Here is an 18,383-nt window from a genome sequence, read left to right on the forward strand (position 1 = left end):
TATTCATTATTAATAATAATAATAGCTGTGGTATTTAAGTGCTTACTCTGTGCCAGACATTGTACTAAGCGCTGGGGTGGACACACGCAAATCGGGTCGGACACAGTCCGTGTCCCGCGTGGGGCTCACGGTTGCACTCCCCATGTTCCAGATGAGGGAACTGAGGCCCAGAGAGGTGAAGTGACTTGCCCAAGGCCACAGAGCGGACCAGTGGCAGAGCCGGGATTAGAACCCATGACCTTCTGACCCCCAGGCCTGGGCTCTATCGACTACGCCACGCTGCTTCGCTTTAAGAGCTTTCTACGTGCCGGGCGCCGTCCTGAACGCTAGAGTGGATCCAAGCTAATCAGGTTGGACGCGGTCCCTGTCCCGTGTGAGGCGCACGGTCTTCATCCCCATTTTCCAGACGAGGGAACTGAGGCCCAGAGAAGTGAAGCGACTCATCCAAAGTCACGGAGCAGACAGGCGGCGGATTTATCCCAGGCGGGGAGGGGGAGGACAGGTTGTCGGGGTGTTGGTGCGAAGGCTCTGGGTGCCAGGCGAGTCTGGCTGGGTGGAAAGAGCCCTGTGCCCCCCTTCTAGACCGCAAGCCCGTCGTTGGGCAGGGATCGTCTCTATCTGTTGCCCAATTGGACTTTCCGAGCGCTTAGTACAGTGCTCTGCACCCAGTAAGCGCTCAGTAAACACCACTGAATGAATGAATGAATGAATGAATTCAATAGTATTTATTGAGCGCTTACTAGGTGCAGAGCACTGTACTAAGCGCTTGGAATGAACAAGTCGGCAACAGACAGAGACGGTCCCTGCCGTTTGACGGGCTTACAGAATGAATGTAAGTCTGCCCATCAGGCGACTTTCTTCCAGGAAAGGGGGACCGCTGCGTGTGCGACTGTGAACCCCCTGCACCACAAAGCCCGTTTGGGACGGCGGGTTCACCCGTCGCCTCGGTTCCCTCACCCGTCGCCTTCGTCACTACATCCGTGACCTCGGTTCCCTCATCTGTATAATGGGGATGAGAGCGTGAGCCCCGTGAGGGACAGGGACCGTGTCCGACCTCATTAGCGTGGATCTGGCCCAGTGCTTACAAGAGTGCCTGGCACACAGTAAGCCCTTAATAAATACCACAATTACTATTATCATACTATTATAATATTATCTTCCAACTGGCCAGAAACCTCGGGGCCGGGGGGCCTAGATTGAAGAACTGGCTTGCGTCGTCACTACAATCATTATTATTAGGCTGCACGATTTATTCAAAAGAATAACACGAAGTACGTCTACACACGTAGCTAGACGGACGGAGGTCGTGAATCGCTAGACCCTCCAGACCGTAAGCTCCTTGTGGGCAGGGAACATCTATCAATTCTGTTGTACTGGACTCTCCCAAGCGCTCAGTACAGTGCCTTGCACACGGTAAGCGCCCAATACCACGGACAGATTGATCGTCAGCTCTCTGCGGGCTATCGTCTACCAGCCGTACCGTCCTCTCCCGAGCGCTGAGTACAGTGCTCTGCGTAGAGTGAGCGCTCAGTAAATCCCTCTGCTCGACTGAGCGTAAGCTCCTTGTGGTCGGGTTCACGTTTCTTTGTGGAGGGGGACTGCGTCTGCCAACTCGGCTGTACTGGACTCTCCCAAGTGCTCTCCGGTGGCGTCTTTTTATCACGTCCTGATGATCGACGTGTGATCCCCGAGGGATGAGAGAAAAGCGCGGGGCCCCCGCACACTCCGCAGAGGTCTCCGATCATCTTGGGAGGATCGGAAATCGAGAGCAAACGATCCCCAAAGGGACGAGGCTCCCCCACAGTCTGCTCATCTCCCCAAGCCGGGCGGAGGCGAAAATCCCCCAGGATATTCTATGGAAACCCACCCGGCCCCCACCTTCCGGCGTGGAAAAGCAGAGCCGAAGCAAAGGAGGAACAACCCTCCCTCGCTTTATCCAACGGAGGACAATCGTCGTGAGTATCTGTTGAGCGGGGCCAAGCGCGGTGCTTAGTGCTCGGGCGGAGACGAGATAATCGAGTCCCCGAGGGGCGCCCCGGGCTGAGCGGCGGGGAGGAAAGACGCCGAATCCCCAACCTGCGGGCGAGGGAACCGAGGCCCGGAGGAGCGGAACGGCCGGCCCAAGGTCCCTCGGCCACGGACGGGTCGAAGAGCCGGATCCGCTGACTGCCAGGCCCGGGCTCTACCCGCTGGGCCACGCTGCTTCTCTTTCGACAGGCCGAAGAAAAGGTTTGGCGGTGAGGAGTTCCCCCGGTCCGCCTCAGAGGTATCGTAAACGAAGACAAAGAAAACCGAGAGGCCGAAGAACGAGGTGAAGAAGGGGTGGGCGTACCTGGGTCTGGTGGGCTGCGACGTAGATGCCGTGGAGGGGCGAGTGCCGGTCCGTGTCCCTGTTGTGACGACTGCTCTGTTTGCTGCGTTGGAGTTGCTGCCTCAGCTTGGCGATCTGCTGGGGGGCGGGGGGGGGGGGGGCCGGGGCCGGGGGCGGGGAGAGACGAACGCCAAGCCAAAGAGAGAGACACCTCAATCGGGCCGTAGACGGTAAACTCCGCGTGCCCCGCTGCCAGCGGGGCCGGAGCCGAGAAACGGGCTGAGGACCGTTATGCTCCCTGGCGGCTGGGATGCGGGACCGTTATGCTCCCCGGCAGGGGGGTGAAAGTCGATTCGAGACTCTCTCCAGAGCGTTCGAGCTAGGAAACGCCGAGAGGGGGTGGGCGGCTTTCAACGGAGCGGGCCGCCCCGCCCGAAACCCGCCCCGCGGCAGGCTGGCGCCAAGAGAGACGAAGGCAGGCGAGAGCGCGGCCGCTTAACCCCGCCCCGTTGCTCAACCGCCCGACGGTCCGATTCCAGTTGGCCCGAAATGATTCCGGCTCCCCCCGGTCGGGTTTCTCACGGGCCAATCTCCCAGGCGAATGAGCCGACGCGTGCCGGCCCGCGCGGGGGGCCGGGTGCGCCGTCGGACCCTCGGGAGGCCTCCCGGCTCCCTTTCCCCCTTTGAGGGTTTAGCCAGGACTTCGCCAAGAGTCCGCTGGGTCCCCCGGGCACCCCCTCTAAGTCCTTCAGTCATTTAATGAGCGCTTATCGTGCGCAGGGCGCTGTACTACGCGCTCGGGAGAGTGCGATAAGGCAATGAACAGGCATTCCCTGCCCGCGACGCGCTGACAGTCCAGAGAGACGCCATCTCTGCGGGCGGGGAGAGCCGAGCGCTCAGTACGGTGCTCCCACATTCAGAGTTCGATCACCACCACCGATTAATTAGGGTTAGGGTTAATGGACCGATGAATGGACCGATTGATGGATCGATCCCTATTCTCCCCCCCTCTTTTTAGACTGTGAGCCCCGAATAATAATTCATAATTACTTTGGCATCCGTTAAGCCCTTACTACGTGCCGAGCCCCGTCGGGAGCGCTGGGGCAGATACGAGGTAGTCAGGTTGTCCCCCGTGGGGCTCGCGGTCTCCATTCCCATTTGACGGAGGAGGTCGCCGAGGCCCAGAGAAGGGACACGACTCGCCCGAAGTCGCCCAGCAGACAAGGGGCGGAGCCGGGATCAGAACCCGGGACCTCGTGATTCACTCTACCCACTCCACCGTGCCGCTTCTCTAACGGAACACGGTGATCTTGTATATTCCCAGCACAGTGGCGAGCGCTTCCCAAATACCCCGGTTATGATCAATACCCTCTAGGCCGATGTTCTCTCCCGAGCGTTTAGTACAGTGCTCCGCACAGAGCGCTCGGTAAGTACCGCCGAATGATCGATACCCCTTCTCCCGCTCTGTGGTGTTTTTTGGGAGGGAGGGAGGAGCAGCTAAGCCTCCGCTTGGGAAGAAGAGCTCGGTGCCGGACTTCCTCAACCGTCTCCACCCACCTCGCTCAGAACGGAACTGTTTAGACCGGGAGCCCGTCACTGGGCTGGGACGGTCTCTATCTGATGCCGAATTGTCCATTCCAAGCGCTTAGCACAGTGATCCGCACACAGTGAGCGCTCAATAAATACTACTGAATGAACTGAGCCACCCACTCCGCCCCGAGGAGACACAAAACACGGATCCGGAAGTCCTGGCTGCCAAAAAACATTTGACTTCTGCGTGTTGGAAACGCCTTCGCTGTTGGTTAAATAATAATAATAATAATGTTGGTATTTGTTAAGCGCTTACTATGTGCCGAGCACTGTTCTAAGCGCTGGGGTAGACATAGGGGAATCAGGTTGTCCCACGTGGGGCTCACAGTCTTAATCCCCATTTTACAGATGAGGGAACTGAGGCACCGAGAAGTTAAGTGACTCGCCCACAGTCACACAGCCGACAAGTGGCAGAGCTGGGATTCGAACTCATGAGCCCTGACTCCAAAGCCCATGCTCTTTCCACTGAGCCACGCATGGTATTTGTTAAGTCCTTACTATGGGCCAGACACTGTAATAGTAATAATAATAATAATAATAATAATGATGATGACATTTGTTCAACGCATACTACGTGCCGAGCACTACTCTAAGCGCTGAGAGAGATACAAGGTCATCGGGTTGTCCCACGTGGGGCTCACGGCCTCCAACCCCATTTTACAGACGAGGGAACCGAGGCCCAGAGAAGTGAAGTGCCGGCGGACAGCTGGCGGGGCCGGGGTTAGGACCCAGGTCCCCTGACTCCCGGGCTCGGGCACTCCCCGCTAGGCCGCGACTGAATCTCCCTAAGACAAGCTCAGGGACCGGCCTAGGCCTTTTCGGACGGGCCGATTAACTTGAGGAGGAATCCCGGCCGTTGACGCCTGTCTCCCCTGCTCTAAACTGTCAGCTCGTTGTGGGCGGGGCGGTGGTCGCCGTCTACTGTTGTACTGTACTTTCCCCAGCGCTCAGCACAGCGCTCCGCCTCCAGTAAGCGCTCGATAAGTACGACTGAATGAGCTAAGCGCTCAGAACCCCAGGGATTCTTCCCCGAAGTCTGCAGAGGTCGGAGGCCGAAGGAGTTGACGGGGAGCAGGGTAGCCTAGCGGGCAGAGCGCGGGTCTGGGAGTCAGCAGGGTCTGGGTTCCAATCCCGGCACCGCCACCTGGTGACCTGGGGCACGTCGCTTCACTTCTCCGGGCCTCAGTTCTCTGTAAAACGGGGTTGAAGCCCGAGCCCCACGTGGGACAACCTGACGACCTTGTATCCACCCCAAAACTTGGAACAGGGCTTGGCACATAGAAGGCGCTTAACCAACACCATCATCATCACTTTTATTATCGCCACGGTGTTTAGAACAGCGCTTGGCACATACTGAGCGCTTAACAGATCCCGTTAAAAAAATAAATGGGGCCCCTCGGACTGGAGGATCGAGGGTAAAAGTACCCAACCGGCGGACCAAGCCTCCTGCGGACACTGCAAGACTAGCCCGGGAGCCCGTTGTTGGGTAGGGACGGTCTCTATCTGTTACCGACTTGTACTTTCCAAGCGCTTAGTACAGTGCTCTGCACGCAGTAAGCCCTCAATAAATACGACTGAATGAATGAATGCAACGGAACTAAATAAAGAGCCGGACAAATACACAAGGGCGCCATCGCGCTTTTCGGGCCTTGCTTTTTTTGTGCTTTTTTTTTTTTAATTAATCCATAGGCGGCTGCCTCTCTTCTGTCTGCGGTATGACCTTGGGCCGGTCATCTCACTTCTCCGCGCCTCCATCTCCCCAGATGAAAAATGGGGATCGAGACGGTGAGTCCCGTGCGGGACAGGGACGGTGTCTCACCCGACTGGCTCGTATCCACCCCGGCGCTTAGTACAGCGCCCGGAGGAGAGTGAGCGCTTTCACAAACACCACAGTTATCGTTATTATTCCCCTGACCTTCTCCGAATGTTTTCATTTTACGGCAGAGGAGAGACCTGAACGGAGGGGACGTTAAAAACGCACCCGGTCGAGATCCGGTTGTAACTCGGACCGGGCGGAAATTCCGGCCTTGGGATCCTCGGCCGTCCCAGACCTCGGCTACGGTTGCGAGAGCGAGACCCGCCCCGGGACGGCGGAGGTTCTGGGGGGTGTTTCCCCCTCCGGGGGTGCTCCCCGAACCGCGGGCCAGGGGATCGCCTTCTGGAATCGATGAGTGGATGGATGAACTGAGCGCTCGCTGTGAGCAGAGCGCTGTCCTAAGTGCTTGGGAAAGGGCGATATAAACGATAAACGAGTGGATCGGGGCGGCCGCGGTCCCCGCCCCACGTCGGGGATTCACGGTCTAAGTAGGAGGTATAGACCGTAAGCTCGTCGCGGGCAGCGAATGTGACTTTTATTATCGTACCGCACTCTCCCAAGCGCTTAGTACAGCGCTCTGCACACGGGAAGGGCTCGATAAATACGATCGAATGAAGGAACGGAGGATTGAAGGAACGAAGTCTCCCTCTGACAGTTAACGGCAGCAAGTGAGGGGTTCCGCCCCAAATAAGGCCGCGTCCACTGGGAGGGGCCGAAAATGCCGGCGACGGGTCGGCTCGGGACGGGTCCCGACCCCGATAATAATAATAATAATAATAATGTTGGTATTTGTTAAGCGCTTACTATGTGCCGAGCACTGTTCTAAGCGCTGGGGTAGACATAGGGGAATCAGGTCGTCCCACGTGGGGCTCACGGTCTTAATCCCCATTTTACAGATGAGGGAACTGAGGCCCAGAGAAGTTAAGTGACTCGCCCACGGTCACACAGCCGACAAGTGGCAGAGCTGAGATTCGAACTCATGAGCCCTGACTCCGAAGCCCGTGCTCTTTCCACTGAGCCACGCTGCTTCAGTCCTCGGCCGATCCTCGTCCTCGGCCCCAGTGTTGTTTTTTTTACGGTATTTGTTAAGCGCGCACTGTGTGCCGGGCACCGCACTGAGCCCCGGGTTAGGATACCAGGTCGTCGGGCGGGACGCGGTCCCTGTCCCGCGAGGGGCTCCCCAGTCTTCATCCCCGCTTTCCAGATGAGGTCGCCGAGCCCCAGAGAAGGGAAATGACCCGTCCAAGGTCAACAGGGGACGAGGAGCCAGGTCCCTTCCGACTCCCGGGCCCGGGCTCCGGCCACTAGGGCCGAGCCGCTTCTCGGCGCCGCTTCTCCGGCTCGGCTTCTCCAGTACGGCCCTCCCCTCCCCGGCCCCCTATCCGGGAGGGAGACGGAGGCGAGGAGAGGCGTGGGGGGGCCTTCGGACGGAGACCCCGCTTCCGCCCAAGACGGTTCCCCCGGCAGGGCCCGTCCCAGAGGCGGCCGGAGGCCGGGCGACGCCGGGCCGCCCCGAAAGGGCGGCGGGACGCAGCGGAGCGGCAGAGGGGGTGAGGGCGGGGGGCGGCCGCCGGGCCGGGCTTTACCTCTTTCAGTTGGTCGGCGCTCCCCCACGACGCCGACCGCTGGTGGGCTCGCTTTCCGCCTCCCTCTTCTGACCAACAGACGGGCGTCTGACGGGAGAGAGAAAAGACGGAGGCCTCTTGGAGCCGGCCCCTCCCGGGCCCCTCCGCGGCCGGCGGCGCCCGGCCGCCCTGGGGCAAGGGGGCGGGGGGGCCTTTCCGGCATCCCGGGAAGACCCCCGGAGAGCTGACCCCGCCCGCCCACCCCGGCCTCCGGGAAACCCCAAGTCTCAGGGCTCCGCTCCCCCGGGAGAGGAAACCCACTCCTCCTCCGCCCCGGAGAAGCCCCCCGCTCCCCGGGAGACCACGTACGAGGACGTCCCCGCCTCCCCCAAGCCCCGGGAAGTGAAGGGAGCGTCCATTCATCCGGGTCGGGCCTACACGTGACATTGGGACTATCTCCTTCGTTTTCACGATAACCGGACTTCTGGCGTTTCGGTTTTTTTTTTAATTCTGTATCGGGCCCGGCTGAATCGGTCCGGGTCCCGGCCCCCCCGTCCCCCCCGCCCGCGACCGTGACCTCCTCGGAGGGCTCGGGCCCACGGCTCCCACGGCGACGCGGCCCCCCTCGGCGGTGTTGACGGAGCGCTTGCTACGTGCGGAGGAGCGTGCTAAGGGCCTGGGGGAGTCCGACCCGGTCGACGGACCCGCGGCCGGCGATCCCGGGAGGTGCTCGGAGGGGACCCCGCCACTGGGCCACTCAGAGAAGTGGCGGGTTTTCGAGAAGCGGCGTGGCCTCGTGCACGGAGCCCGGGCGGCAGACGACCTGGGTTCTTATCCCGGCTCCGTCGGTCGCCTGCTCCCCTTGGCCTTGGGCCCATCGCTTGACCGGCCTGTGCCTCGGCTCTCTCGTCTGTAAAACGGGGATGCGACCCCCGTTCTCCCCCCCACTTAAGACCGTGAGTGCCCTGCGGGACGGGGACTGGGTTCCGTCTGATTGCTTCCTTGCTGGGCACAGAGCAGGCACGGAAAACCCATTATTACTACTATTATAATAATAATAATGCTGGTATTTGTTAAGCGCTTACTATGTGCAGAGCACCGCTCTAAGCGCTGGGGGAGATCCAGGGTCATCGGGTTGTCCCACGTGAGGCTCACAGTCTTCATCCCCATTTTACAGAGGAGGTAACTGAGGCACAGTGAAGTGACTCGCCCACAGTCACACAGCTGACAAGTGGCGGAGCCGGGAGTCGAACCCATGACCGACGACTCCCAAGCCCGGGCTCTTTCCGCTGAGCCACGCTGCTTCTCTAATGATAACAACAGTGATAATGATGATAATAATATCATCACATCACTACTGCTAGTTACTTTAGTGACCGGCGTATGGCAGGCTTTTAAAGCCTATTATTATTATCATATTATTACTATTTAAGTGACTGCCCCACAGCAGGCACCTATAACCCGCTATTATTCATTCATTCGATCGCATTTACTGAGCGCTTACTGGGTGCAGACCACTGACCTAAGCGCTTGGAAAGGACAATTCGGCAACAGATAGAGACCATCCCTACCCAACAGTGGGCTCACAGTATAATCATCGTATCATTATTACTATTTACTGAAGTGACCGGCGCACGGCGGTACTTAAAACCCGTAATTATTATTGTCATATTATTATTATTTACTTAAGCGACTGGCACACAGCAGGCACTTAAAACCCATTACTATCATCATCGTCATATCATGGCTATTCATTCATTCAACAGTATTTACTGATCGCTCACTATGTGCAGAGCACCGTACTAAGCGCTTGGAATATACAAATCGGTAACAGAGAGAGACGGTCCCTATTTACTTAAGTGACTGACACATAGCGGGTACTTAAAAGTCATTATTATCTGTATTATTTTAAATGAGCCCTCGGACAGGTGAAAGGAAACCAAGTATACTTTATTGGTCAGACGTGATATATTAAAACCAATGGAATCAATCTGCCCACCAATTGAAAAAAGAAATGACAACGCATGGTGACAAGTACAGCGCTGGGCATCGTAAGAAAAGCGGCGTGGCCCAACGGATAGAGCCCGAGCCGGGAGACAGAGGGTCCCGGGTTCGGGTCCCGGCCCTGCCACTTGTCTGCTGTGTGACCTCGGGTAAGTCCCTTCACGTCTCTGGGCCCCGGTCTCCTCATCTCTAAAATGAGACGGAGACCGAGCCCCGCGCGGGACCAGGACCGGGTCCAACCTGACGACCTTCTAGCCACCCCAGCGCTCAGTCCGGCGCCCGGCACGTGGAAAGCGCTTTACGGATTCCATGAAAGAAAAGAGATAATCAGCTATGAAAAGCTTAACGTCCCTAGGACGACGATAACGATGGCATTCGTTCGATTGCATTTAGTGAGCGCTCACTCTGTGCCGAGCACTGTTCTCAGCGCCGGGGGAGATACAGGGTCATCAGGACGCATTGGGAAGCAGCCTGGCTCAGTGGCAAGAGCCCGGGCTTCGGAGTCAGAGGTCATGGGTTCGATTCCCGGCCCTGCCGCTTGTCAGCTGTGGGACTGTGGGCGAGTCGCTTCACTTCTCTGGGCCTCAGTTACCTCATCTGTAAAATGGGGATTAACTGTGAGCTTCACGCGGGACAACCTGATGACCCTGTATCTCCCCCGGCGCTCAGAACAGTGCTCGGCACATAGTAAGCGTTTAACCAATACCAACATTATTATTATTATTATTAGCAGGTTGTCCCACGTGAGGCTCCCAGTCTTCGTCCCCATTTTACAGATGAGGAAACTGAGGCCCAGAGACCTTGCCCAAGGTCTCACAGCTGACAAGCGGCGGAGCTGGGATTCGAACCCATGACCTCTGACTCCCAAGCCCGGGCTCTTTCCGCTGAGCCACGCTGCTTCTCTATAATAACGATGGTATTCGTTACGCGCTTACTACGTGCCGGGCACCGTTCTAAGCGCTGGGGGGGATACAAGGTCATCAGATTCTCCCCCGTGGGGCTCACAGTCTCCGTCCCCGTTCTCCAGATGAGGTGACTTGAGGGCACAGAGGAAGCGAAGTGACTGGCCCACAGTCACCCAGCTGACGAGTGGCAGAGCTGGGATTCGAACTCATGGCCTCCGACTCACAAGCCCGGGCTCCCGTCACGGAGCCGAGAGAGCAAATCGGGATGACGCAGAAGGGAGAGGGAGAAGGGGAGGGCTCACCGAGAGATTATCGTCCAATTCCCTTCATCCGGGAGTCGGGAGGTCCGGGTTCTAATCCCGGCTCCGCCGCCCGCCCGGGCCTCGGTTCCCTCATCGGCAAAATGGGGATAAAATACCTTCTCTCTCTCCCTCTCCCCCCATCTCTCCTCCTCTGCCCCCCGAGACTCTGAACCCCACGCGGGGACGGGGACCTCGTCCTCATCTGACGATCTCGCTGCGATCTCGGCACCGAGTTCGAGGGTTGGCGCCCAGTAAGCACTCGACAGATACACTCGGGGGCACCGGACAGTCACCCCCTACTCTCGGCCCCAGAGCGCTTAACGTCCATATCCGGAATTTACTATTTTATCTCCCGTCTCCTCCTCTGGCCGGTAAACCCGTCGCGGGCGGGGAAGGCCGGGATTAGAACCTGCACACCGGAGGCGCTCAATAAGTGCACGGACTGACCGACCGTTCGGTAACGGCCACGGCGATCACCGTCATGACGCGATCAGCGGGGACCCGGGAGGGAACGAATGCCGACCCTCGGCCTTAACCGGCGCGCCGGCCTCTCCCCGGCGCGTGGTACGGTGCCCCGCACACGGTGAGCGCTCGGGAAATATCATTTCTTACGGTATCTGTTCAGCAGCCACCGTGTGCCAGGCCCCGCAGTAAGCACCGGGTTAGATACGGTCCGCGTCCCCATTTTGCGGAGGAGGGAACTGAGGCCCAGAGAGGTGACGTGACCTGCCCGGGCCCACGCAGCACACAGGTGGCCGAGGCGGGATCGGAACCCAGATGCTCGGATTCCCAGGCCCGGGCTCTTCCCACTGGGCCACACCGATCGACTCCGCCGTGGGCGGGGAACGTGTCTACGCCGTGAGCTCGCCGGGGGCAGGAATGCGTCAGTCTGTCCTTATACTCGGAGAAGCAGCGTGGCTCGGTGGAAAGCGCCCGGGCTTGGGAGTCGGAGGTCATGAGGTCGACTCCCGGCTCCGCCAACTCGGCAGCTGTGTGACCGTGGGCGAGTCGCTTCACCGCTCTGGGGCTCGGTTCCCTCAGCCGGAAAATGGGGATTAAAAGCGTGTGAGCCCCACGGGGGACGACCTGATTCCCCGTATCCGAGAACAGCGCTCGGCACCTCGTAAGCGCTTAACGAACACCAACATCATTATTATTATTACTGTCCTCTCCCAGGTGCTCGGTACAGCGCTCTGCACACATTAAGCGCTCAGTAAATACGATCGAATGAAGGAATGAAGGGAAGTGGTGCGGCCCGGTGGCTAGAACCCAAGCCCGGGAGTCGGAGAGAGCCGTTGCTCTGCATTCTGCCCACGCTGAACATTCAATAAACACCACTACGTAGAAACGCCATTTTCCAAAAGCGGTCCGCCGACGTCCGAACGGGAAAGAGGGTGAACGTTCCCGCTCCGGCTCCCTCCTTTTCGTCTTCCCCTCCCTCCGCCGGCTACCTCCCCTTTTTTCCTCGGCTCTTTCTCCTGCCGCTTTTCCCTGCCAGACCTCATGCGGCCCGGAGGGATTCAGAGGAAACGGGACGAGCCTCAAGGTTATGGGAAACGGAGACGGCCCGCGCGGGTGAGCTCTCTCCGGCTGAGGAGGCCGGAAAGGCCGGGATCGTGGGATGGAACGACAGAAGGCCGGGAGTTCGTGGCCGGCTGCGATCCCGGCGGGAAGCCCGGGGGGTGGGGGGGGAGGCGGGCTTGCGAGGGGCCCCGTCCGATAACGTAAAATGAAACCGGGTTTGGGATCGGATCTTTAAACGGGAAGGCTGAGGCGCCGCAGAGAACGTCCCCCTCCAAGTTGAAGCGTCAAGGACTTAAAAGCGGAGAAGAGAGAGAGAGAGAGAGAGAGAGACGCTCTCGGAGGGAGCGAGAGACAACGGACCCTGTCCTAAGAAACCAAAAAAAACCCTCCATCTGACACGGGACCAGTCTACTCCACGATCATTCACTCGGTCATGTTTATTGAGCACTTACTGTGTGCGAAGCAGTGTACTAAGCGCTTGGGAGAGCACAACGGAACCACCAACCGGCACATTCCCGCCCACAGCGGGCTCGAGAAAGCGGCGTGGCTCGCTGGGAAGAGCCCGGGCTTGGGGGTCAGAGGTCATGGGTTCGGATCCCGGCTCCGCTGCCTGTCTCAGCTGTGTGACTGCGGACGAGTCACTTCGCTTCTCTGCGCCTCAGTTCCCTCATCTGTAAAATGGGGATTAAGACCGTGAGCCTCACGTGGGACAATCGGATGACGCTGTATCTCCCCCAGCGCTTAGAGCAGTGCTCTGCACATAGTAAGCGCTTAACGAATACCGACATCATTATTAGACCCACTGAGTGCTTACTGGGAGCCGAGCACGATACTAACTCCTTGGGAAAAACCAATCGATACATCAGTGGTATTTATTAAGCGCTTACTGCGTGCGGAGCCTCTTTACTATCAACCACTGGTATTTACTGAGTACCTACTATGTGCAGAGCACTTGTGGACGGGGACTGTCGCTATTTATTGTACTGTACTCTCCTAAGCGCTTAGTACAGTGCTCTGCACACAGTAAGCACTTGATGAATACGACTGCACTGAATGAACGAATGGCAACACAACAGAATTAGCAGGGCATGTTTCCCACCCAAAACGAGCCGCCGGTCTAGAGGGGGAATAATGACGGTAACTATGGGATGTGTTCAACACTTACTACGTACTAAGCATTGGGGGGAGAACAAGTAAATAGGGTGGGACACGGTCCCTGTCCCACTTGGGCCCGCAGGTTTAATCCTCATTTTAAAGATGAGGTGACTGAGGTATGGAAAAGCGCAGTGACTTGTCCAAGGCCACGCAACAGACCAGTGGCGGAGCCGGGATTAGAACCCGCGACCTTCCGACTCCCAGGCCTGGGCTCTGTCCGCTAGGCCCCGCGTGGGGAAAGTACCGTCGATCAATCGATCGCTGATGTTTAATGATGATACTGTTGGTATTTGTTAAGCGCTTACTACGTGTAGAGCGCCGTTCTACGCGCTGGGGTAGTTACAGGGTCATCAGGTCGTCCCACGTGAGGCTCACAGTCTTCATCCCCCATTTTCCAGATGAGGTCACTGAGGCCCAGAGAAGTGAAGTGACTTATAATAATAATAATAATAATAATAATAATGTGGGTATTTGTTAAGCGCTCGCTATGGGCCGAGCACTGTTCTAAGCGCTGGGGGGGGACAGAGGGGAATCAGGTCGTCCCACGTGGGGCTCACGGTCTTAATCCCCACTTTACAGATGAGGTCACTGAGGCACCGAGAAGCGAAGTCACTCGCCCAAAGTCACCCAGCTGACGAGTGGCCGAGCCGGGATTCGAACCCACGACCTCCGCCTCCCAAGCCCGTGCTCTTTCCACCGAGCCACGGTCACCCAGCTGACAGGTGGCCGAGCCGGCATTCGAACCCACGACCTCTGCCTCCCAAGCCCGGCCTCCTTCCGCCGAGCCCCGCCGCTTCTCATTTATTGAGCCCTTAACCGTGCACAGAGCAAACCGGCCCAGCAACGGCATTTCCCGAGGGCTTACCGTGTGCAGATCGTCGTACGAAGCACCAGGACGGAGCTCTGGGACGCTTTCCCCAGCCAGAAGGGACCGACCCTTGCCCCGGGGGGGGGGGCGGGGGGGGGGGGGAGTCAGAATAATTCTGGGACTCGTCACGCGCTACGTGCGACGCACCCTTCTAAGCGCCGGGCTAGCTGCGAGTTAGTCGGCCCGGTCGGGTTGAACTGAGAGGCCGGAGTGGTCAGACGCAACTCGGGCCCGCGGGGGGCTTCCCGTCCGGGGGAGGAGCTGACGGTTCGCATCCTTGTCATCCTCACCCGCAACCCCTGCCCGCCGGGGGCCGAGCACCGTACTAGGCGCTCTGGGAGTACCGGGGAGTCGCCCGACGCGCCGTCCCTGCCCCTGAAGGGTTTCCGTGTGAAGGACGTAGGGCGGACGCGAAAGAGATGCCGGGCGGGGAGGGCCGCTGAGCGTCCGACCAGCTTGCCGTATCCGCTTCTGGGAAAGGAGCTTTAAAAATGGGATCAGATGTTGTCTTCCGGGGATGGCGTGCGTCTGCGTGTCTGCGAGCGGCCCTTCCCGCCTACGGGAAGGACGGGGTGATTTCTCTCTCAACGTCGGTCACCGTAAAGATGAGTCGGCGTTGGAGGCAGGGAGGCCGTTCAGGTATTCATTCATTCATTCAACCGTATCTATTGAGCGCTTACCGGGTGCGGAGCACTGGACTAAGCGCTTGGAAGAGTCAAAGAGAACAATAAACGGACGCATTCCCCGCCCGCGGTGCGCTTAGTCTAGAGGGGGAGGCAGACACGAATTGAAATCACTGAATGAGGGATGGGGTCAGGAGTGGCGTGGGGCGGGGATGGGGGGCGGAAGAGAGGGAGCGAGTCAGGGCGACGCAGGAAGGGGCGGGAGAAGAGGAAAGGAAGGCGCAGTCAGGGAAGGCTCCTTGGAGGAGACGGGCCTTCGATAAGGCTTTGAAGGGAGTGGAGAATAACCGTCCGCGGGATTGGAGGAGGGAGGACGTTCCGGGCCAGAGGCGGGACGGGGGCGAGAGGTCGGCGGCGAGAGAGACCAGATGGAGGCCGAGGGAGAAGGTTCGGCATTAGAGGAGCGGACCCTGCGCGCCGGGCTGGAGTAGGAGGGCGGCCCGGTGAGGTAGGAGGGGGCGAGGGGACGGACGGTTCTAAAACCGCGGTGAGGAGTCTCCGTTCGATGCGAAGTGGATGGGCAACGCCTGGAGTCTCTTGAGGAGCGGGGAAACACGCCCTCAACGTTTTTGTAGAAAAACGATCGGGGCAGCAGAGTGAAGTACGGATCGGAGGGGGAGAGGCAAGGGGCAGGGAGGTCAGCGAGGCGGCCGATAACAGTCATCCAGACGGGACAGGAGAGGGGCTTGTATTATAACGTCGTAGTTTGGAGGGAGAGGATGCGACGACGCGAGGTGGCTTTTAATAATAATACCGATAATAAATGATGGTGTTCGTTGAGCGCTTACTGTGTGCAAAGCACTGTTCTAAGCGCTGGGGGGGATACGGGGTGATCAGATTGTCCCACGGGGGGCTCGCAGTCTCCATCCCCGTTTTACAGATTAGGGAGCAGGCACAGAGGAAGTGAAGTGACTGGCCCGAGGTCACCCAGCTGACGGGCGGCAGAGCCGGGATTAGAACCCAAGACCTGGGACTCCCAAGCGCAGGCTCTTTCCACTGAGCCACGCTGCTTCTCATTTACCCTTCCACAAAGGGGTACACAGATCCAAGGACGAGGGCAACGCGGATGGGTGAGGGAGGGGGTGGGTGGGACAAGGGCTGGGAAGGCCTCGTGGAGGAGACGGGATTTGAAAAGGGCCCGGAAGGTGGGGAGAGGGGCCGTCGGTCGGATACGAAAGGGGAAGGAGCCCCGGGACCCCGGTAAGAATCCGGCAGCGAGGAAGATGAGCTGTAGAGACGCTCCTCCCGTCCCCCAAACCTCGACCCCCCCCCCCGCCGGATCGGCTCACCTCTGCTCTCGGGCGCCCTGTCCGAACGAGCTTCCCGTTAAAGGCTCGGGACGGTCAGATCCCTGCCCCCAATACCCTGTGACTTGTGGGGGGGGGTTTATTTTGTGTTTACGGAACGTGGTGAGCGCTCACCACGTGCCCCGCACTGCTCTAAGCGCCGGGGTAGATGCACGTCGACGAGGTCGGACGCGGGCCCCGTCCCGTGTGGGGAGGACGGGCACCGAATCCCCCTCCTGTAGTCGAGGAAATCGAATCCCCATTCTGCGGTTGAGGAGACTGAGGCCCAGGGAGGTGAAGTGACCTGCCCAAGGCCACACGGCAGGCGAGTGGGAAAGTCCGGTTTAGAACTCGGGTTCCAACTACGCGCGCGAGCCCCGCGCGGGACGGGGACCGTGTCCGACCCGAGTCGTCTCTACGCCGGCGCTTGGAGCGTCGCTCGGCACGTAGCGAGCGCCCGACAAGTACCGTAATTTATTCTAATTATTATTAGGTTCTCTGACTTCGGGGCCTGGGCTCTTCCCGGCCGGCCCGCGCTGGGATCATTTCGGGAGCCAGAGCCGCCCCGGTGAGCGGTGGAAGTGGGAGCCCTACGGGTGGGGGGGGGGGGGCGGGGGGCCCGAGCCCCGCTTTACCTGCGTGGCTTTGTCGGTCATGCAGGAAGGGTGGTGCCCGTGGGGGTCCCGGGGCCAGTGTCCCGTGAGGTACGGTCCCGCGATGGCGTCCAAGGAAGACGTGCGCCGGATGGCGTGCCAGCTCTTGCCCTGCTGGCGTCTGGGCCTGTCCGCTGTGCGGGAGACAAGAGAGGAGAGAGACGGCCGGTGGAGCGGTTTGGCGGGCGGCCGGCGGCGGCGCGCTCCGCCCGCTCACCCCGGGAGCGGGGGCGGGGGGGAACGGGAGGGCGGCACCGGGCTCAGCTGGCGCAAATGGACGGCGACGGTCCGGACCCCCGTCTCGTTCATTCCGTCGTATTTATTGGGCGCTTACCGCGTGCAGGGCACCGCGCCGAGCGCCGGGGAGAGTCCCACACAACAACAGACGCATTCCCTGCCCACAGGGAGCCGAACCCGTCTCCTACAGGCGATCGGGAGGGGAGGGCGTCGCGACTGCCTAGCGATCGTACTTCCTGAGCACTGACTGAGCGAAGGGCACTATACTAGATGCCTGGGAGAGTCCGATACGAAAATAAACAGTGGCGTCCCCCTGCCCACAGCGAGCCTACGGCCTGCGGTGGGTGGGGGGAGACCGACAGCAATGCAAGTGAACGAGAGATCTGGACATAAGGGTGGGGGGCTGCGAGGGGGGGAGGGCAAAGGGAGGGAGTCGGGGCGACGCGGAGGGGAGCGGGAGATGAGGAAAAGTGGGCTTAGTCTGGGAAGACTTCCCGGAAGCGGTGCGCCTTCGGTAGGGCTTTTAGATGGGGGGGAGGAGTCACCGTCCGTGGGAGCTGAGGAGGGAGGGGGTTCCGGGCCAGAGCCGGGACGTGGGCCGGGGTCAGTGGCGAGATCCTAGGCCGCGCGGATCCGGTGGAAAGAACCGTGGCCGGGGAGTCAGAGGACCCGGGTTCTAATCCCTGACCCCCGACCCGACTGCTGGGTGACCTCGGGCAAGTCACTTCCCTTCTCTTGGGCCTCAGTTTCCTCCCCTGCAAAACGGGCATGCGGTACCCAGTCCGTGAGCCCCGCGTGCGACGGGGACCGTGTCCGACTCGATTACCTTCCATCTCCCCCGGCGCTCGGAAGAGTGCTCGACAGAGTACGGACTTAAATACCACTGGGGGAGGAAAAGAGGAAAGTGGTAGAGCCGGGATTAGAACCCAGGCCCGCTCCCTCCCGGAGGCCCGTGCTCTTCCCGCTAGGCCCCGCTGCCCCTCTAGCTTACCCCCTCCTGCCTGCTCCACTGGGCTATACGGTAATCCGTAAATCAATCAGTCCATGGTACTTATTGAGCGCTTACTGTTTGCAGAGCGCTTAGTAGTCACCGCCCCCCGCCATCTTACCTCCACCTACCTACTGAACTGACTTTCCCATCAATCCATCAATCAAAAGCACTGAGCGCTTACTCTACGCACAGCACTTGGACCCCACCAACCTCCTACCTAATAATTTAGAAGCAGCGGGGCTCAGTGGAAAGAGCCCGGGCTTGGCAGTCAGAGGTCATGGATTCTAATCCCGGCTCCGCCGCTGGTCAGCTGTGTGACTCTGGGCCAGTCACTTCGCTTCTCTGTGCCTCAGTGACCTCATCTGGAAAATGGGGATGAAGACTGAGAGCCCCACCTGGGACGGCCTAATCACCCTGTATCTCTTGTATCTTTGCACATCGTAAGCGCTTAACAAATACCATCATCATCGTTGTCGATAATTACTATCAATTA

At 59.4% G+C, this 18,383-nt stretch overlaps 1 protein-coding gene across 3 annotated transcripts in view; it reads right to left on the bottom strand.

Annotated features, from left to right (window-relative positions):
- GLCCI1 (glucocorticoid induced 1) overlaps positions 1–18,383 on the bottom strand; it is a 32,526-nt gene that overhangs the window by 7,342 nt on the left and 6,801 nt on the right. For 2 of the 3 annotated variants that reach the window (XM_029070532.1, XM_029070531.2), the window contains exons 2-4: positions 16,645–16,796; positions 7,304–7,390; positions 2,333–2,449 (exon numbers count right to left, since the gene is read on the bottom strand). In XM_029070532.1, coding sequence (XP_028926365.1) covers positions 2,333–2,449; positions 7,304–7,390; positions 16,645–16,665 — 225 coding nt within the window. In that variant the 5' untranslated portion in view covers positions 16,666–16,796. The remainder of the gene's footprint in view (positions 1–2,332; positions 2,450–7,303; positions 7,391–16,644; positions 16,797–18,383) is intronic. The other variant, XM_039912843.1, reaches the window with a different exon arrangement.

This window comes from Ornithorhynchus anatinus, chromosome 8 (genome assembly GCF_004115215.2).
Source record: "Ornithorhynchus anatinus isolate Pmale09 chromosome 8, mOrnAna1.pri.v4, whole genome shotgun sequence".
Classification (NCBI taxonomy): domain Eukaryota; kingdom Metazoa; phylum Chordata; class Mammalia; order Monotremata; family Ornithorhynchidae; genus Ornithorhynchus; species Ornithorhynchus anatinus.